The sequence below is a fragment of the Neoarius graeffei genome, chromosome 5 (assembly GCF_027579695.1).
Source record: "Neoarius graeffei isolate fNeoGra1 chromosome 5, fNeoGra1.pri, whole genome shotgun sequence".
Taxonomy (NCBI): Eukaryota; Metazoa; Chordata; class Actinopteri; order Siluriformes; family Ariidae; genus Neoarius; species Neoarius graeffei.
In genome coordinates, this window is record NC_083573.1 from 101,286,408 (window position 1) to 101,308,466 (window position 22,059).

At 41.8% G+C, this 22,059-nt stretch overlaps 1 protein-coding gene across 1 annotated transcript in view; it reads left to right on the forward strand.

The window, feature by feature from the left end:
• The first annotated feature begins 7,120 nt into the window (after positions 1–7,120).
• Positions 7,121–22,059, forward strand: part of LOC132887196 (NLR family CARD domain-containing protein 3-like) — a 38,379-nt gene continuing 23,440 nt past the window's right edge. Inside the window, exons 1-5 of the mRNA XM_060922668.1 lie at positions 7,121–7,236; positions 18,971–19,087; positions 19,530–19,584; positions 19,739–19,943; positions 20,186–21,956. Of these exons, the coding sequence (XP_060778651.1) occupies positions 7,121–7,236; positions 18,971–19,087; positions 19,530–19,584; positions 19,739–19,943; positions 20,186–21,956 (2,264 nt within the window). The remainder of the gene's footprint in view (positions 7,237–18,970; positions 19,088–19,529; positions 19,585–19,738; positions 19,944–20,185; positions 21,957–22,059) is intronic.

The following is a 22,059-nucleotide window of genomic DNA, read 5'->3' on the forward strand; positions in this document are numbered from 1 at the left end:
ATGCCTTGGGTGGTACGGTAGTGTAGTGGTTAGTGCTATCGCCTCACAGCAAGAAGGTGCTGGGTTCAAGCCCCGGGGCCGGCGAGAGCCTTTCTGTGTGGATTTTGCATGTTGTCCATGTGGGTTTCCTCCGGGTGCTCTGGTTTCCCCCACAGTCCAAAGACATGCAGGTTAGGTTAACTGGTGACTCTAAATTGACCGTAGGTGTGAATGTGAGTGTGAATGGTTGTCTGTGTCTATGTGTCAGCCCTGTGATGACCTGGCGACTTGTCCAGGGTGTACCCCGCCTTTCGCCCGTAGTCAGCTGGGATAGGCTCCAGCTTGCCTGCGACCCTGTAGAAGGATAAAGCGGCTAGAGATAATGAGATGAGATGAGACTAGATGCCTCGTCCATAGATTTACATAGAAGACCAGATGCCTCGTCCATAAATTTACATAGAAGACTAGATGCCTCGTCCCCGTTGCCCATCAACGAAGTCGAACGTCCGCAGATGGCGGCCATCTTACCTCAGACAGCTGGCTTACCCATTACATTGTGTTGGTAGCGATATGTACTTTTCAGATGACCGTAACTTCCTCAAATTTCAATCGATATTCAAACGGTTTGGTTTGTTATATAAAAAAAACAAATGGAAGTATGTATTTATGATATTAATGATGAATAATCATTTTATGTTTTAAAGAAATACGCATAGCTTGGCGAAAATATTTCAGTATACTACAGACTGTAAGACAGGATGCATGCTGAAATTCCTCTGCTGTGAGAAGCCTAACACTGCATACTTATGGATAACTGCGGCCTTAGGACAAATAACCATACAATTTATTTCCAATTTTTCGTGAAAATATTTTTACATGTGATAGGGCCGTAGGGGAAGCTAAAGTTAAATAAACAGCTTACTCACTTCTGAAACTTCAGAAATACTTCTTCCACCTCAAAAACCTAATGCACTCACATCATAGCATAATAACAAATGTAAACTCACATCATAGCATAATAACAAATGCACTGCCCGAGTAAGTAATGGTATAAAACAGTGACAGCAACTCACGGTAGTTTGTGACAAAAAAAGCATTTAATTAATCACATGTGGTTATACTTCCAAGGATAAAAAGATATCTTTACATTTACAAAAAGAACATTCAAAGCTGATTATCATGTCAAAGTCAATATATGTTAGCACAGAAGATTGAAATTTCATTTGACTAGGCTCCAGTGTGCAGTTAAAATAAAACTAAACATACTGATATAAACGGCGGCACGGTGGTGTAGTGGTTAGCGCTGTCGCCTCACAGCAAGAAGGTCCTGGGTTCGAGCCCCGGGGCCGGCGAGGGCCTTTCTGTGTGGAGTTTGCATGTTCTCCCCGTGTCCGCGTGGGTTTCCTCCGGGTGCTCCGGTTTCCCCCACAGTCCAAAGACATGCAGGTTAGGTTAACTGGTGACTCTAAATTGACCGTAGGTGTGAATGTGAGTGTGAATGGTTGTCTGTGTCTATGTGTCAGCCCTGTGATGACCTGGCGACTTGTCCAGGGTGTACCCCGCCTTTCGCCCATAGTCAGCTGGGATAGGCTCCAGCTTGCCTGCGACCCTGTAGAAGGATAAAGCGGCTAGAGATAATGAGATGAGATACTGATATAAACATATACAATTAGAACACACACAGACACACACATCATCTTGTCATCAAAGTCAGTACTTTGATTTCCTGTAAATTATAATGTGAGTGCTGGGCTGTGCTGTGCTTGCGTAAGTCTTCATACCCCTTGAAAATTTTTACACTGTATATTTGGCTAATGCCCTTTAAACAGTACTGCTTTGTTGTGCTTCTGTCTCATGCTGTTGTTCTGTAAGGAAAGGGTTGTCATCTTGGCAATGTGGTGGAGTCTAAGCTTAAAAAATAGGGACACAACCAGTGTTAGCAGAGTGTGGTGGTGGCTGTCAATACCATACTGCGTGTCGCAGAAAAGGTACGATTTTAGCATGTTCAAGAACTCAGAATTACAACCACATTAATAATGTTTTAAGAAATCAAACCATTTGTATATACGTCAAAATTTCAGCTAGATAAGAGTATAAATATTTAAGCACCTCAATGGTCTTACCTCAGTTTACCTCAGTGTACCGCAAATTCTGTGGAAAAGCTTGTCTGTGGTAAGATGGCCGCCCTGTGCGGATGTTCTGGAATATGCGGTGAGGATAGTCTTCTATGTAAATCTATGGTGAGGAATCTAGTCTTCTATGTAAATCTATGGGTGTGTGTGTGTTCTCCCAGAGCAGGAAGTGAAAGTCTGCAGTTCCATTTAGTGCCGAGGAGAAAACGAACCTTTTCAGGACTAAAACCCGGTGAGTTTCTCCATCTAAAGCTTTAATAGTATTAAAAAATTTCAGTATTACTCTGAAAGTATTGGCTCCTGAGTGCCACCCGGCTGGGCTGTGACTGGCCAGGAGATGGAGGATGGTAGTGACGGCACAGGATTCAACAGAGCGAGAAATTATTATTATTATTATTATTATTATTATTATCAGAATAAAAAGAGGAAAAAATCTGAGCGTGAGGATTCTAGACCTGATTCAATAAGAAGGTATGAAGGGGAACAGTATAAAATGTTTGTTAAACTGGTCATACTTCCTTCTTTTTTTGCTTGGCCCAGACTCTGTCTCCTCACTCACTGTAGCTTTAGGTACTAAAAATCGATCCATTTTGTCTCTGGCAAAGGCTAGCTGAAGTTCGCTAAATGTCCGCAATAGTAACTTATTCTGGTTTATTTTTCCTCACGTTGCGCCCCCCCCGCGGAAGAACTCTGGCGCCCCCTAGGGGAGGCACGCCCCACACTTTGAAAAGCCCTGCACTAAAGCTAAATAATAGGAAACTCACTAGAGGTGTAATCACTGGAATCCCAGCTAATGTGACTACAGATGCACTAAAAGGAAGTGTTAAGAATGTAAAAGTGAGTGAAATTAAACGACTTAGGACAAAGAGGAACGGTGAACTTTGTGACAGCCTCTCTGTAATGATTGCATTTGATGAGGAGAAGTTGCCGGATGGGCGGCACGGTGGTGTAGTGGTTAGCGCTGTCGCCTCACAGCAAGAAGGTCCTGGGTTCGAGCCCCGGGGCCGGCGAGGGCCTTTCTGTGTGGAGTTTGCATGTTCTCCCCGTGTCCGCGTGGGTTTCCTCCGGGTGCTCCGGTTTCCCCCACAGTCCAAAGACATGCAGGTTAGGTTAACTGGTGACTCTAAATTGACCGTAGGTGTGAATGTGAGTGTGAATGGTTGTCTGTGTCTATGTGTCAGCCCTGTGATGACCTGGCGACTTGTCCAGGGTGTACCCCGCCTTTCGCCCGTAGTCAGCTGGGATAGGCTCCAGCTTGCCTGCGACCCTGTAGAAGGATAAAGCGGCTAGAGATAATGAGATGAGATGAAGTTGCCGGATAAGGTGTGTGTTGGGTACATGTGCTATGAGCTTAAATTTTACATCCCGCCACCACTCCGTTGTTACAAGTGCCAAAGATTTGGTCACACAGCAGCTGTATGCAAAGCTAAGTTGAGATGTAGTAAATGTGGTGAAGAGCACGAGTATGGCGATTGTGATAAGGATTACAGACGGTGTTGTAACTGTGGAGGTGAGCACAGCACGGCTTATCAGAGCTGCGAGTTTAGTAAACGAGCCAAAGAAGTTCAGAAAGTCAGAGCTACCCAAGGGATTAGTTACTCAGAAGCAGTGAATATAGTCCCTAGAGCAGGGGTGGGCAATTATTTTTTCCATGGGGCCACATGAGAAACAGAAAATCTTGTGGAGGGCCCAAGGGGTCCTAGGAACAGCCCAAGGGGTCCTAGGAACAGCCCAAGGGGTCGATTGGAACAGCAAGAACAATTCTTTTGTTTCTGCTTTACACTGAACACATTTTAGGTTTGAGATCAAAAGATGAATATGAGCCGATAGATCAGAATTTCAACTTCATCTCCTGATCTTTACATCAAGTAAACAACAACAGAACATGACACCTTTGGAGGCAGACCACCCAATGGTCAAGTGAGCAAAAGTATTGGGACAGATAGTCTTAAGTAAATGAGAAAAACAGAAGAATTGCCCTTGCTGTTCCAGCGCTTTCAGAGGGGTCTGTATAAACACATGAGACATGAGATTAAAACTAATCACAATGGAGGCAGGTTGATCATCTGACACCAAATAACAAGGCATTTAATGTCACTTTTCATAAATGTTCCTCAGTTTTGAATTGCTGGCCTTTATCAGGCTTTGTTTTATTTTTATACAGAAATATTGTGTTACTTTCTGCTTATTAGATTAAGATTGTTGAAGAGGTTCTGTGTTAATTCAAGCTGGATATACAGTCATCCATATCCATGCCATATTATATTAGCATGTAGTGGTTGCGTTAGACTTTTTCATTGTCCGTCATTTTGACGGACAGGGTCGTAAAAATTCCGTCATTGTCCATTATTATCTGTCATTTTATTTTAACTTTTAAATGACAATGTATATAGGCTATAAATGCTATATATTTAATAACTTGCGTTTTCATGGACTCATTTTCATTTAAAAATTAATTCACAGAACAAGCTTGTATTATTTAATCATTTATTTATGTATTTATGATGCAAAAAGATGAACAGAGATTCTGACGTTCGGTCACTTGTGAACCCATTTTCCCTCCGCTAAAAACATTGCGGCTGTTGTGCCTTAACGGGCATATGAACAATGTTATTTTACAACGTAGCAAGACAATTGCAGTTAAAATATGAACAGTCCACTACAACGATTTAAGTGACAATCAGGCCCGGCGCCATGGGGGGGCGAAAGGGGGCGTCGCCCCCTCGTGGCTACAGCCCCGCCCCCTCAACGGAGACTCAGATCACTTAATTGTTTTCTTATGAAAATATAATGTATTACAGACGTATTAATAATTTGCATTTTCAAATACGAAATATTAAGTGGTTGCGCATTGCACAAAAATACATTTCACATAAATCACTACTAAAACTGGCACGGTAGAACAAATCTGATTTGTTGTTATGATTCTTACGTTGCAATCGTAGAATTCAACTGTATTAAGGTAGGATTATTTCAAAAAGCCTGAATTTAATATTAACCCTGTTTTAGACATATGTATCAATCCTAACTACTGGGGACTAGTTATTGTGGGTGTATGTGTGAAATGCTGACACAGCCGCGCGCACACAGACCTGTGATAAGGACAAGGGTCGTGCAATATCCTGCAATATGCAGTCAGTTTACGGGAGTAGTCTTTCCCCTTCCAAATTAAACGAATTCAATCACAATATTGTGAATCCATTTTCTTTCTTTGTAGGCTAAGTTTATCTCCGTTTATGTTGGTGTATGTGTTCATATATGGTCCGCTTTGTGCGTAAATAGCGTAAGAATATGTGTTGTTGACGTCACCCCCCATGCAGCGGGGGTGAAATTCAGAGTGTTTTGTCCCCTACACGCCTAAACTGGGATCGCGGATTAAGTGGTTAGCGTTGACTCGGTGCGAGTCAGGAAGGCTATTACTGGTGCAGCCGCGGGATCTGTTGATTTTTTTTAAATTATGATTTTGGCCGCCGAGCCAAGTACCTTAGGCTTGCATTGACGTTTTGTTTTCATGCCGCGGAGCTATTTGTATGTATTTTAAATGTAAAGGACTTGCCTGTAGGTTTGTGTGTGTTGTTTTATGTTTGGCATCTTTCCGGTTGTAACGCGTGTCTGTGAGAAAATTGGAGGGGAGGGGTAACAGGTGGGCACGGGGGCTGATAAAGCGCAACTGCCCTGGTAATATGCCACATGATTTTCCCGGACTAAAGCAACCTTCGGGGCCGTGGTTTTGTGGTTGGCGCAGTTAATTGTTTGAAACACGTTGTCAGACCGCCATCACTACTACACACTATATGAAAAAATATTTGCCCCCTTGCGATTTCTAATTGCCCCCTTAGTAAACTGTTCCTGGCGCCGGGCCTGGTGACAATCTAATTTGACCTGTTTGCGTGAGCTCAAACTTTCCTTCTGGCCTGCATGGATTTAAATTGGGAGCTCGCTTGTGCATAATCAATGTCGTCAACGGAGACTGCTGCCGAGGCAATTGTCATTAAATTTTGCGTCTTTGCCTCGGACAGACGACTTCTCATTGACGTTTTAATTTTATTCTGAAGGCTGAACCCGCGCTCTGCTGCGACACTGGAGACTGGAATAACCAGCGCCACTTCAGCCAAAGTTCTGAAGTCGGGAAACATTTCTCCCAGGGAAGTGATCAGAAGCCGGCAAGAGCCTCTGAAAGTTGGATTTCCCGACCCTGCTAGTACTCTCTTCATAGGGAGGAAATCCTGCAGCATGCGGTCTTTCTGCACCAGTGGTGCAGCTGCACCCCGCGGAGCCTGGAACCTGACACGGAAGGTCTTAAATAAAACGAAGTTATGTTTAAATGTTAGTTTGTCTACCCGTGCTCTCATTAAAATGATAGTTTAGCAGATATTCGAGCAGTGATGTTCGTAAGCTTACTGGGGAAGAATACAATAAATCGACATTTGTTTCATTTTAAAAACAAGAAAACAACTAGCCTCAATGAGCGCTATTGCATTAAGACGTACAGGCAGAGAAACGACACAAACAACCCAATGCAGCTCTTTTTTTTAATAGCAAAAATGACGTGTCTTCTGCAGAGAAGGGAAACATTAATCCATCTCACTGTGCTAGTGGTTAGAAAAGTGAGAGCGCGGTGAGGAGCGCGATGGGGGGAACAGCCTTGCGCAGTGGCTGCAGTGTATACATGAGCAGCCGATGCACTGAACATCAAGACTGCCGCAACGTCGGCTCAGATTGAAAGTGACGGCAGTGAAGACTATGTATACTGTATGTAAGAAAACTCTGCCACAACTTGCCAATAATTTCAACTGTGTGTTTCATTATGTTTTATTATTGTTATTATTAGGCTATTATTATTATTGGTAATGGTAACGGTAAACATCCGTCAAAATGACCGACGGCCTTCAGATTTTTCCGTCATAGCTAAAAAAAAATCCGTCAATGACGGACAATTGTCGGTTAACGCGACCTATGGCATGTACACTTCCCTTAATTTGTGTCTGTAATAATATCTGTGTTGTAGAATGATGGAGGGAAAGAGATCAGACTCACCAGAACCCAGCTGTGTGTCCATGAAGAGTGACAGGTCAATGAGCCCCCCAGATAACTTCAGAGACAGAGATAGTCCTGCTGATCTGAGGTCAGTATAGTGAGGAGGTTTCTTGTTCTTTTCTCACCAACAAAATTCAGAATGTACACATTTTCCCTCAATTTAGTTTTCATAGTCCTGCTGCTGTTCAGTCCAACACCGCTTGTCCAATTAGTGGACTGGATCTCACTGTTAAATAAACACCAATAGATATTGTGCATTATTGAGCTTTAGTCACGTCTGCACCTGCCAGCACTCAAAACTCCACTTCCCATGATTCACAGTGGTCTTCAAACATGGCCGCCATGGACTACAGCACCCAGCACACACCTCACTGCTCAGTCACCAGATTACTGATTTCATTCTCCTGTTCACGATTACCACAGTGCACCATTTCAGCAGATCAGTGCAAAGGAAACGCTCAGTGTGTCATTCCTGACCTTACCAAGCCTTGTATTTAGTTCTTCTGATATTCTGGGTTTATTTATTCTTGCCTAGACTTCTCTAATTATCACCTGACCTCTGCCTGTTTACCTGAATAAAATCCTTTCTTCACCTAAACATCCATCTGCCGTATGGTGACCAGATTGATTGATTGATTGATTGATCGATTGGTTGCTTTATTCTGAGCAGTAAAGAAGATATAAAAAACAAACAAAAAAAACAAAATAAAAAAATGCAATCATCAATACATCATCATAAACAAACAGAATAGTGTAGCCACAAGGCAGTAACATAATGTTCGGAAAGGATTAGTAGTAGAATAAGTAAATAACTTATCAAATCCTAACCCTCTATACCACCGCTAATCAAACATCACTTTCCACCACAATAAACTATATATACAAAAGAAAACAAAATCAACAAAAAAAGAAAACGTACCAAGACATACCAACATGGTATAATATCGACCAAATCATATATACAGATACTTATGTTATGCATATATACACATACAATACATATATACAGTACATACATATACACATACCTATAACTATACACATCCATATGTACACAGACACCCATATCATAATTATGCATATTATGCTTATTATATACAATTATGCATATATATATTACACAAAAATACCCACATTTTATACTAATATATATATATATATATATATATATATATATATATATATATATATATATATATATGTGTGTGTATGTACCCATACCCACATATATACACTTATATTATCAATAGAATGTTATTGTAATTCCTCCTCCCTATACCTCATAAAGATCTGTTCCTTATACCTTTTTTTGAACGGGTTTATAGTTGTACATTTCATGAGCTCCATATTCAAACTGTTCCATAGCTTTACTCCACAAATAGAAATACTGAACATTTTTAACGTTGTCCTAGCACTGCGAATTTTAAATTTCAATTTCCCCCTAAAATTATAGCCCCCCCCCCCATCCGAGAACATTGTTTGGATATTCCTTGGTACTTTATAATTCCTTACTTTGTACATTACTAAGGCAGTTTTATATTCTATATTAATATCCCTGAATTTTAAACATTTTGAATTTAAGAATAGTGAATTAGTATGATCTCGGTAACCAGCACTATGAATTATTCTTATAGCTCTTTTGTGAAGTATAGTTATTGCATGAAGTGAACATTTATATGTATTTCCCCACACCACTGAGCAGTAAGTTAAGTACAGTAAAACCAGGGAACGGTAAAGAATGCGGAGTGAATTATAGTCCAGGACGTGCTTAGCTTTACTCAACACAGATATGCTTCTTGATAGTTTCATTAGTATGTATTTTATATGTGACTTCCAATTAATTCTATCATCTATTATTACCCCAAGAAATTTATTATTAGAAACTCTTTCAATATCAACACCATCTACCTTTACATTTATTGCCCTATTTATTTTATAATTATTAAATAACATGATTTTTGTTTTAGACAGATTTAATGATCATTTATTTCGATCAAACCAACTTTTTAACCTGCACAATTCTGAAGAGATTATGTTTTCTAACTCATGTAAATTTGTTCCAGAACAAAACATATTTGTGTCATCTGCAAATAATACCATCTTAAATATCTTTGATACATTGCACATATTATTTATATAAAGAATAAACAGTTTAGGACCCAATACTGACCCCTGAGGGACACCACAATCAATATTCAAACGAGCTGAGACAGAGTCACCCAACTTCACAAATTGTGTCCTGTTGCTCAAATAACTTCTTATCCAATTTAATACAACTCCCCTTATCCCATATTGTTCCATCTTATTAATTAATAAATCATGATTAATGGTATCAAAAGCTTTTTGAAGATCAATAAATTTCCCAGCGACATATTTATCATCTATAGAGTTACTGATTTCTTCAATTGACTCCATTAGTGCCATCTCTGTTGATCTATTTGCTCTAAATCCATATTGACTATCACTCAGTGCGTTTACATGCACATCCAAATCGAACTGCTGTCGGTAATCGAGCAGAGGGTCCCAGCAGGGGTGCCAGAGAAATCCAATCCTACATGCACACAAGTTAATCGAGCGATTGTGTGAGGTACATTGTGCACCCGAGCCACAGGTGGCGCTACACGCCCCATTGTGTTGGTACACTTCCGGTTGTCATCATGAAGAAGAGCTATGGAGCACTTGCATGTGACGTCACAGCTGATCCAGATTGTGATAGACGCCATCTTGTCGGTCAAACGCCATATTCCGCCTTCTACTTCTGGTTCTACTTCTGCTTTTACTTCTACCTTTTCTTCTGGAAAACCCTACTATATACAATTCTACTACAACGGCTGCGGCTACAAGCTCTCCCTACCTGTGCACGTTTTTTATGTTTTTTGTGTGTATTTTTGCGTGTTGTTCGTCTGTACCGGACTTCAATATCCACTACAAGCATATAGACTTACTGGACATTGGTTTCCAGCAGAAAATGACGGTTTGTAGCGATTTCCATCGCATGCACAACATTCCGGACGAGATAGCGAGACCAGCGGGGTCTCCGTGGATTGTTATCAGAAGCAAAGCAAAGGAGGCGGTGCCGGGAGCGGAAGCAAAAGCGAGGCTGCAGGCAGAGCCGGCCTGTTGACTAAGCTCAGAAAACAGCCACTCAAACCTCCACTGCTAAGCCTCGACCTCTCCAACGCCAGATCCATGTAAACAAGACGGACGATTTGGAATTACAGCTGGAATTACCTTATTCTATAATCGGCTGGTCAGTGCTATACTCAATACTTAAGTGACTTACCCATCCAATGAGGATTCTTGTTTACAAGATGCCACATCTGAGTCGCTGACAAATCCTGAATTTCTGTAAAGATAACTGTCCAGAGATTTATAAGCACGCAGTGCTTCACCACTGAACAGCGAGGGAAAGTTAATGAGGTAATTATACACGTCCGGGTATTCCGCTGGCAGTTCAAAATCCGGTCGTGAAAACTCCATCCGGTAAGCCATAAGGGTCACTAATCTGTAGATCGTTTATTTTAGAGATATATCTAGTTATCTGTTCATTAGAAAAATGAGCCGTGTAGTCCGTCGGTTGAAATTGATCCATTCTGTACACGAGTGCAGCAGTATTCAGCGGTGTTTTTGACCGACAAGATGGCGGTTGTGTACTTTCCGGTCACGTGACTGCAAGATCTCTATTCAAGAGTATAAACAAAGTTCCGTGTTCACAAGAAGAGTCTTTGTAGTTTGTATGTACGAACAGAAGTGTTCCTAATAAAGTGGGCGGCTAAGGTGAAGTGTCATGCCGACCAAGGCTGTTTTATTTTTTTTTTTCCCCGACCGCGGCTGTTGTATTTCCCGCTTGTGGTCTCGTCACTCGTCACTTCCGGAAGGGACAGTGCTGAAGTAAGTAGCTGGACTACGTAGCTCGATAGGGTATACATGCACTAAGTAGCTCGGCAGAAATCGCATAATCTAGGTCATGCAGCTCGATTACGAGAAATCAAGTTCTGTTCAATTTCAGCCGAGCTAAGGTGTTTCCATGCCATCTAGAACTGCGATTTCAGTCGAGCAACGGCAGAAATGCGATTTTCTCTATGCGCATGTAAACGCACTGACACAGTAGTTTGTATTTTTCAGTGAATTTATCTAATGTTATTGAATAGTTTTTCAAGAATTTTGGAGAATTGAGGAAGTAAAGAAACAGGTCTGTAATTTGTGAAGCTGTGTTTGTCCCCAGATTTATACAATGGAATTACTTTTGCTATTTTCATATTACTTGGAAATGTACCGGTTTGAAATGACAATGATGGTCAATGAATATACTTAATATAATTTACAACATACTATTACAGAGAAACTACTGTGGGGAAAATGAGAGGACTCTGTCCACAGTGTGTTCAACATGTCTGCTACAGAGGGAAATGACATCATGTGATGGTGGTCACATGGTATTGGGACAAACCATGTTTGATTTGCAGGGGGGAGTAACAGAGTTAGTAACAGAGCTGACAGAGGTTTCACAGACTCATCTCATCATCTCTAGCCTCTTTTATCCTGTTCTACAGGGTCGCAGGCAAGCTGGAGCCTATCCCAGCTGACTATGGGCGAAAGGCGGGGTACACCCTGGACAAGTCGCCGGGTTGACACATAGACACACATTCACACCTATGGTCAATTTAGAGTCACCAGTTAACCTAACCTGCATGTCTTTGGACTGTGGGGGAAACCGGAGCACCCGGAGGAAACCCACGCGGACACGGGGAGAACATGCAAACTCCGCACAGAAAGGCCCTTGCCGGCCATGGGGCTCGAACCCGGACCTTCTTGCTGTGAGGCGACAGCGCTAACCACTACACCACTGTGCTGCCCAGTTTCACAGACATTAATAAATAAAGATATTTAAATTATTTAAATGAGAAAATCAATTTAAATAATATTTTCTTTAGTATTTAGACCAGGGGTGGCCAAACATTTTTGCTTGAGGGCCACATAAAGAAAAATATGAGCCGCCAAGGGCCGATAGAAATTAAAGGTGTCTTTTAGACTAGTTACAATGTTTTTTAGACTGTGCAAAACATTGTATTTTTGTTGCAGTAGTAGCCTACTTGATATGATGTGAATTATAGGCCGACTAAACACATAATGATGTCTGAGTACTTTATTAAGTTTACAGTACACACCTTTACTTATCCTTGGTTTCATTCAAATAAGCATTTGAAAATCTCAGAATGTAACCTGAAATATGTAGAATGCAACAGACTGAACATAAATGTCTGAGTGAACAACACAGAGGGTCAAGGCAGTTTCAACACTTCTGAGAGAAAGTGGCTGTGTAAGCTAATGTAGTTTGGTATAAAATGTGAATGGCTTACTTAAGAACATAGCCTAATAAAACAACCTGCTTTGGTATGAAATTAATTTCAATTAGCCTAATAACTGACAATGTCACAAAGGTCTGCAAATGAATAAATAACACATTCACATGTAGCCCAAAAGGAGAAAAGGAAAAAGGCAGTACAGGCGGTCACATCAAGAAAACATGCCTGTGTATAGGCCTAATCTTAGTGCTTTAAGTAGCCTAACTGAAAATGGGTCACGATCAGTGGCAAAGGTGCAACAAGACTGATGAAAATAAATATTTGGTCTTGGGTTAGGTCCTGGGTTCGAGCCCAGCGGCTAACGAGGGCCTTTCTGTGTGGAGTTTGCCTGTTCTCCCTGTGTCCACGTGGGTTTCCTCCGGGTGCTCCGGTTTCCCCCACACTCCAAAGACATGCAGGTTAGGTTAACTGGTGACTCTAAATTGACCGTAGGTGTGAATGTGAGTGTGAATGGTTGTCTGTGTCTATGTGTCAGCCCTGTGATGACCTGGCGACTTGTCCAGGGTGTACCCCGCCTTTCGCCCGTAGTCAGCTGGGATAGGCTCCAGCTTGCCTGCAACCCTGTAGGACAGGATAAAAGCGGCTAGAGATAATGAGATGAGATCTCAGACATTATGATCTTAGAAAACGCTTTAGTGACGAACAGTTACAGACAGTAATGTGTCATTATATTATAAAATATTATTTTTCATTAGGCTATATATTAAATTATATATTAAATTTATCTTCTAAAATAACAGACTGTACTCATATCACAACCGGTTTATTTCACCATTGGAGATCAGATCACACAAGACATGCGTTACATGACTCATTTTAAGGATTTAAGTAGGCTATTTAAAAGCAATGCCAGCAGGACTTTGTGGCTCAGGTGGATAAGGTGCCACACCATAAATCCAGGGACCCGGGTTAGATTTCGGCCTGCAGTCATTTTCCGAGCCCTCCCTGTTTTTCTCCTGCTCATTTCTACACTGTTCTAAATGAGTTTGGATGTCTGTAAACCAATCAGGATGCTTTTTGTCGAGCATGCGCTACATGAACAGGCACACACACAGGTTCCCTCGCGCACTCCGTCATATGTGCGATGCAGACATTAATGTTTCGCGTGCACGCTCTTGCTCACTTGCTCTAGATTCTGGGAGATATTCTCCAATTTGCGGGCATCAGGGAGCCAGTATCAATATGCGGGAGACTCCTGGAACTTCCGGGAGACTTGGGATGTCTGCACTCATGGATTAAAGCAAAAAAAAAAATCATCTGACTGAAAAAAAAGCTCCATGTCGTTGGCCCCTACCACATCAGCGATGCGTCAAATTTTAAACGCCGTGTTGTCCATTATCCCCTAGGCCCCTACTTATAGTACATTTACATAATTTTAACAATGACTAAAGCTAAGGTAAGACTTTACCATTGTCATTACTGGCTATAAATGATGAAACATCAAGTTTTCAGCGCAAAGTGCAAATTTATTTCAACAATACTTTAGTAATGCACAACAGTGGTTAAGAGAAAAGTGCAAGTGCAGTCGAACTTGAACCATGCTTTCAAAAGAGTGGAACAGAAAGAACTTGCAAGAAAAGTAAAGTGAAAGTTCACTTTTTCTGCTTCTTCGCAGTGAAGCCAAAGGCATCTAGTTTTTTGCCATTGCTTCCACAGACTTTTTTTTATGGCAAACTACACAAAAGCACACACCTGCCATTTTCATCTTTTTGCACCATGAACTAAATGGCTTGACCCATTTCATTTAGCCAAGCCCATCTCCACTTATTCTTTACCGTTTTGTCGATGTCTGACACATCTGTGCTTTCATTTAAAAGAAGCGCGTCCATGCTGGCAAAACCGAAAGTAATTTGCCGCGCTCTAGTGATGGAAATCGAAGGGCCTATATCCGGTGGCCTTATACGCAGTACTTGAGTTGGGGGGGGGGGGGGGTGTAGGGGGAGGCATCCCCCTTCTGAAATAAAAATCTCAAATCATTTCCCTTATAAAACGGCCATCCCCCCATCACATCCCTTGTGCCATTTTACCGATTAATGTGGAAATTAGCCTACTATTATTTTAACAAATATTACTACCATTTCAACATTAGAGGCTTTGTGCAGTGATAGCCTACATGTAGCCGGATAAAAAAGACCTGCCTGTGACCCTGTAGAAGGATAAAGCGGCTAGAGATAATGAGATGAGAGGTTGCACCTCTCATTCACACCTATACGGTGGTTTCAGTCACTGAAAACAGCTACTTTCGCAAACTCTGGGCAGAGTGGAGATTTCTGAAAACTCCATCTTCAGACACGCGTGTAAATCGGGAAAATGAAGCAACAGTGGGCGAGAGGGCGCGCGCGAATATAATGAGTCATGTGAATCTTTCACCGAATGCCAATTGTCCCGGTTCTTCATGAAATCGCACGCGCACGCACAAATTCATTAGATTAACTTTCAAATAACTGTTCTTGTGCACTTGCGACACCGGAGCCACTTTCCTGAATTTTGAGCTTCGGAGTATTCGCTTCTTTATCTATTTAATCAATGAACTTATTTGTCACATACATTAAATTACTAATGTAAACCATTAGTAGCCTATTTAAGCAATCGCTGTTTTCTCCACTGTTTTCCGACCTTTTGTGCTTAGTGAATGAGACACTTCATTACACTCCACTGACCGACTTCCAATTCCGGACTTTTTTGAAAATGTAAAAAATAGGCCTACGAGATGTTTTTTTGGGACTTAATTCGCGTTGGTCCTTCACTATTAATTTTTGAGACTGACGAGGCACTAAATACTGTGGAATTATTTTCTCCTTACTATGAAGTTTGTCATCTTAAACAAGTGTCGGGAAATCTTGCAGCCCGACTCTACAGCCTCCAATGTTTAAGCGAACTGCTGAAACCATAATGTTTAAAGATTAAATCGTAGGCTAATCAAATCAAAGAAAAACACAGCCTTTCCAGAACGTTGTCTGCCGAAGCCTGTTTAACCTACAAAAGGCTTAATAGCAAAGGTCTTGCTGCGGCTTCAACTTTTCACCTGATCACCTTTCAGTAGGCAAATATCATTATTACTACTACTACAAAAGGCCTAGTATTAGTAGTAGACAAGTAGTTGCCTAGTAGTAGGACACATGGGCGTCGCCACCATTGAATGTGAAGGGGACGTGTCCCCCTCACATTTCATAACTCTTCGTTTGGACCCCCCCCCCCCCCCCCCCCCCACATTTAACATAAAATATGAGTTCACCCAGCGCCGTTTCTATTGCTTTGTGAAAGAATCCATTCCACTTGATCGATAAGAGAAAACACAGACCACTGAAAATCCACTCCGGGTTTTCCGGGCGTTCCCTGCAACAACTCACCGCGTGCAAGCGAGTCTCTGCTCGCGCTGAGATATGTTGGTGCAGCTGCTCGAGAGTGGAGGAGGTGACGTCAGCCACATTGCCACCTCACAATGGCTAGCTTTTGCTGAAACCTTATTCTTTTGTTATCTGCTCTCAAAATTAACCCTAGGCTACGTTAAATTAATGTTCAACTAAACAATGAAATAAGCTTAGCCTAATGGGGTATTCTTGGTTGATGGTGAATTGTTTGCAGTATTTGCTCCTCCCCAGACACAAGGACATTCTTTACAAAGCAGCAGAAAGTCAGTCAGAATTTCCCCACAGGACAAGTTTTTTTTTTTTTGTCCCAATGGAAATGTTAGTGCAGTTAGCTGGCTAGTCAATGTTAGGAGATGTATCAGCTAGCTTAATGTTAGCTATCATTTAATTCAAACCCAGTAGGCCTGCCTTACTGTAATGCCAAGAATGAGGTCAAGTCTGCTCTGATGATATTTACTGATTCCCTGTTGTGATTTGAAGAACTTGTTTTGTCTAGTCTTTGCCAGTTTTCTGGAAAGTAAGATGGGAAATCAGTGTATGGGGAAGGAATAGTAGAAAGGAAAGCAATGGCGAGAGACGGATGTTATTCCAGGTGGATTGTGAAGGATAGGGGGATAAAAGTTATGAAGTGGTAGAAATTGTGGTGGCACCAATGTAAGAAGGAGTTATATCTATAAATCTATTTGTTATACTAATCTGTAAATGTTACTGTAGTACCACCATTGCATGTAGGTTGACAAAACTGCACTTGCCTATTGTGTGAAGTTATCTTTTATGTGTCGTTGCTTGACACGGTGTGCTTGTGTTATGAAGACTGCATGATGCCATGTCATTTTTGTTATGAGTATCACTAAATCGGAAAAAAGTAAAATGCACCCACTAAAGTCACTGTTGGTGGTGAACAAAATTGCACCTGTTCATTGTGTGAAGTTGTTTTTTGTGTGTCACCGTTGCTTGACACAGTGTGATTTTGTGTTATGAAGTTTGCATGATGCCATATCATGCCTGTTCATTGTGTGAAATTATCTCATCTCATCTCATCATCTCTAGCCGCTTTATCCTTCTACAGGGTCGCAGGCAAGCTGGAGCCTATCCCAGCTGACTACAGGCGAAAGGCGGGGTACACCCTGGACAAGTCGCCAGGTCATCACAGGGCTGACACATAGACACAGACAACCATTCACACTCACATTCACACCTACGGTCAATTTAGAGTCACCAGTTAACCTAACCTGCATGTCTTTGGACTGTGGGGGAAACCGGAGCACCCGGAGGAAACCCACGCGGACACGGGGAGAACATGCAAACTCCACACAGAAAGGCCCTCGCCGGCCCTGGGGCTCGAACCCAGGACCTTCTTGCTGTGAGGCGACAGCGCTAACCACTACACCACCGTGCCGCTGTGTGAAATTATGAATATTCTTATTTTTAAACATACAGCTGAGTGTCACTATTGCTTGGCACAGTGGCATGTTGTGTTACATCTAAAACTAAATAAAAAAGGAAACACAAAATAAAAAGTAAAATGCACCCATAAAGTCATTGTTGGTGATAAACTGTGTCACATTCATCTCATTATCTTAGGCGTAGCGGTGGGTTTAAAAACAGGCTGATGAATATATGGACTAGTTGAATGAGGACTTATTGTTGAGTCTCTAAAATAGTCATTGAATTAAGTGACTTTTGTAGGTAAAATTAGGTGTTTAACAACCTGTTAAAAATACACCAGAATGCAGGAAATGGCATCTAATTAATTAATAAATATTCTGGGGGACCAGACCCCCCACACCCCCCGCCAGTGTGTCCCCCCCACATTAAAAATGCTTCTGATGCCCCTGGTAGGACAGCCAAATAGTTTCATCAGTGGTCTACGCCGAGCCTCCCTGGGACTAGACAGTAGCGGAGGCTGTATTTATTTATTTATTTATTTATTTATTTATGCCTATCCATGCTGCACTAGACAGTGTTTATGTAGAGAGCATGCGCACTTCAATCAATCAATCTATCTTTTATTTCAATTATATATAAACATATTCAAACTCGCTGTATGAGCGCATTAAAATCTTATGGCTTTTTAACTCGCGGTGAAAGTCCTCCGGGTTTAATTAACTAACTGAACTCAGCTGTTCTCAGCGTTTGATAAACCTGCTTTGTGAAACGGACAATCACTGCTCCTCCCCGTGGAAAAATGAGGGACAGCAGCTGGTTGTCACACAAGCTGCTTAGGGGCGTCACCAGTCAGGACTGCATTGACTACGTCATTGTGGGGGATAAATTATCTGCACGGACCAATCGGCAGACAGTCACGAACCAGTCAGGGGACGGCCAAGGGCCTGCAGAGAGCCAGTCACGGAAACGTGGAACAAATTCAATGGCTGCCACTGTATAATCATCATCAAAGTACATGGAATGTGTCCTGAATGATAGAATGACTCTTGTGTTTCTCCATGAAATGATTGGACAGCCGCCAAACACTGATTCAGTTTGAAGCAGGAGTTGAGACACAAAAGAACCCTGGAAATGTGTTTGTAAACAGTACAAGAAATTGTTGTGTGTATCAAGTTTTTTGCGTGCAAGTTTTAACCTGTTTTTAGCTCCTCGGGCCTCAGGCCAGGCCGGATGACGTGCAATCACGCGTCATCCATCTGTCGTCATCCGTCCACAATTTACAAAAATTGTTACTCCTCCTACAGGATCGATCGGATTTCAATCAAACTCTCATACAGTATTCCCCAGGTGGGTGTGCATAAAAGTTGTCAAGATGGTGGTGCCACCTGTCATACTTAGGATTTTCTGGGTGTCTTGGCCAGTCTGAGCTCCAGCCTCATTCGGGCTATTTTTAATGTCTGTTTTTAATGACGAATGTCTGAGTATTTTAAGCATTTTATAATATGTTTGGTTGAAATGCTCAGCCTTGCCTTTTATTTGTCTATATGATTTAATTTGTTGCTTATTACTCAAATTTAATTAAGACGAAGAGGTTCTGTTAATTCAAACTCAATATACAGTCATCCATATCCACTCCATATTATATTAGCATGTACACTTCCCTTAATTTGTGTCTGTAATAATATTTGTGTTGTAGAATGATGAAGAGAAAGAGATCAGACTCACCAGAACCCAGCTGTGTGTCCATGAAGAGTGACCGGTCAATGAAACACCCAATTCGCTTCAGAGACAGAGACAGTCCTGCTGATCTGAGGTCAGTATAGTGAGGTGTTTTACAGCACTGTTCCACCTGATCAAACTCACTGGTGTCATTGTGAAGTCCTTCATGAGCTTTATCAGGTGTTGAAGCAGTAAAAAACTAAACTGTGCAGTGCTGCAGCTCTCGGACTGGCAGTGAGGAAGACTGCTGGAAGAGTTCAGTTCAGCCTGCAGTCCCTGAGCTGGAGGGTCTGTGGTGCGACACAAGAACATTTACACCTGGGACATTAATCACTCTATCACTATTTCATTCATTCATTCATTCATTCATTCAAACATTTGTTTCTAAATGTGTGTGTGTCAGTGAGGAAATCCTGAACTCAGTGTATTGTGTTAAGAGGAGAGTGTTAAATATCTGTCTCTGTATTTATGAGTGTGTGTTGTACAGCTATGATACATATAGTCCATATTCCAGCATGTGTTTTGTTTGTTCACAGACCACAAAAGAAGAAATCAAACATCAGCAGAAATCATCTGGAGTCCATATTCAAGGTGTGTGTGTACAGTTTTATCCCCATACAGCAGCATTATGGGTAATCAGACACAATTTCAGTTCTAACTGACTTTTCTTCTTTTCCTGAAATAAATCCTCTCTCACTGTGTAACATTATAATATTGGGATCTGTTCCTGTGTGTTTCTCACCAGGAGCTGGAACACAAAGTCATCAGTGTGATCCAGAAGGAGCTGAAGAGGTTTAAGAAGCTCCTGAGTCCAGATTCCCCAGCATGCTCTGAGAGGGAGGTGGAGGATGAGGAGGATCAGAGCAGTGTCAGAGAGGGAGTGCTGAAGATCACACTGCACTTCCTGAAGAACATGAACCACACAGATCTCGCTCACACACTGCGCAACAGTAAGAGCTCTGAGTCATCACTTTATTTTATCTACTTCAGTTTGGTTCATATTTAAATACATCATATTAAATTTAATAAGTTGAATAAGTCAGTGAGATTAGAACTCTGAAATTAGTTTTATTTTACAATGTATATATTTTCCTTCTAAATTCTTTACATTAATCAGGAACGCACATCAATATTTAATTTATATTGTTCTCAGTGATTTTGCATTAAAAGATGTTATTACTTTGTTTCTCAGAACACGTCTCTGTGTATCAGCAAAAGCTGAAATCCAACCTGAGAGAGAAGTGCAAAAGAGTTAATGAAGGAATCTCACAGCATGGAAACTCAGCTTTTCTGAACGAGATCTACACAGAGCTCTACATCACAGAGGGTTGGAATGGAGACGTCAATAAAGAACATGAGATGAGACAGATTGAGACGGCGTCCAGGAGACCAGCAACACAGGAGACACCCATCAAATGTAACGATTTCTTTAAAGGCACGTCCATCAGAAGCGTGCTGACTAAAGGAGTTGCTGGAATTGGAAAAACTGTCTCTGTGCAGAAGTTCATTCTGGACTGGACTGAAGGAGAAGCGAATCAGGACGTCACCTTCATGTTCCCACTTCCCTTTAGAGAGCTGAATCTGATGAAGGAGAGAAATCTCAGTCTGATGAATCTCCTTCATCACTTTTTCCCAGAAATGAAAGAATTTCGATTAATAGACTGTGATATGAACAAAGTCCTGTTGATCTTTGATGGTCTGGATGAGTGTCGACTTCCTCTAAATTTCCAGAACAATGAGAGATTGTGTGATGTGACAGAGTCGGCCTCAGTGGATGTGCTGCTGACAAACCTCATCAAGGGGAATCTGCTTCCCTCTACTCTCCTCTGGATAACCTCTCGACCAGGAGCAGCCAATCAGATCCCTCCTGAATGTGTAGACCAAGTAACAGAGGTACGAGGGTTCAGTGATCCTCAGAAAGAGGAGTACTTCAGGAAGAGGATCAGTGATCAGAGCCTGGCCAATAAAATCATCACACACATGAAGTCTTCAAGAAGCCTCTACATCATGTGCCACATCCCAGTCTTCTGCTGGATCTCAGCCACTGTTCTCGAGAGAATGTTGGGTGAAGCAGAGAGTGGAGAGATCCCCAAGACTCTGACTCAAATGTTCACACACTTCCTGATCTTTCAGATCAAACACAAGGACCAAAAGTACCATCAGAAATGTGAGCCTGATCCTCAGCAGACCAGAGCGAGTATCCTGGCACTGGGAAAACTGGCTTTCCAACAGCTGGAGAAAGGAAACCTGATCTTCTATGAGGAAGACCTGAGAGAGTGTGGCATTGATGTGAGAGAAGTGTCAGTGTACTCAGGAGTGTGTACCCAAATCTTCCGAGAGGAGTTTGGGCTTCACCTGGGGAAGGTGTTCAGCTTCGTACATCTGAGTGTTCAGGAGTTTCTGGCTGCTTTATACACGTTTATCTCCTTCATCAGCAGAAAAGTAACAGAACGACAAACCACTGATCTGTCTGATCTTTTCACCAAATCAAACATGTCTGATTTCCTCAGGAGTGCAGTGGACAAGGCCTTACAGAGTGAGAATGGACACCTGGACCTGTTCCTCCGCTTCCTTCTGGGTCTCTCACTGGAGTCCAATCAGACTCTCTTACGAGACCTACTGCCCCAGACAGGAAGTAGCGCTCACAGCAAACAGGAAACAGTCGAGTACATCAAGGAGAAGATCAGGGAGAATCCATCTCCAGAGAAATCCATCAATCTGTTCCACTGTCTGAATGAATTGAATGATCATTCTCTAGTGCAGGAAGTACAACGTTACCTGAACAGAGATGATTTCAGTCGTCTCAGTGGAGTCAGACTCTCTCCTGCTCAGTGGTCAGCTCTGGCGTTTGTGTTACTGAACTCAGAACAGGAGCTGGATGAGTTTGATTTGAGGAAATATTACCCATCAGAGGAATGTCTTCTGAAGCTGCTGCCGGTGGTCAAAGCCTCCAGAAAAGCTGAGTGAGTGTTTTTATTTTTATTTATAAATGTATTACTGCATGGTTTGTTATTTTAATGTAACGCTGAACTGCAGTGTTTTGATTAATGCTTGTTAATAGTGACT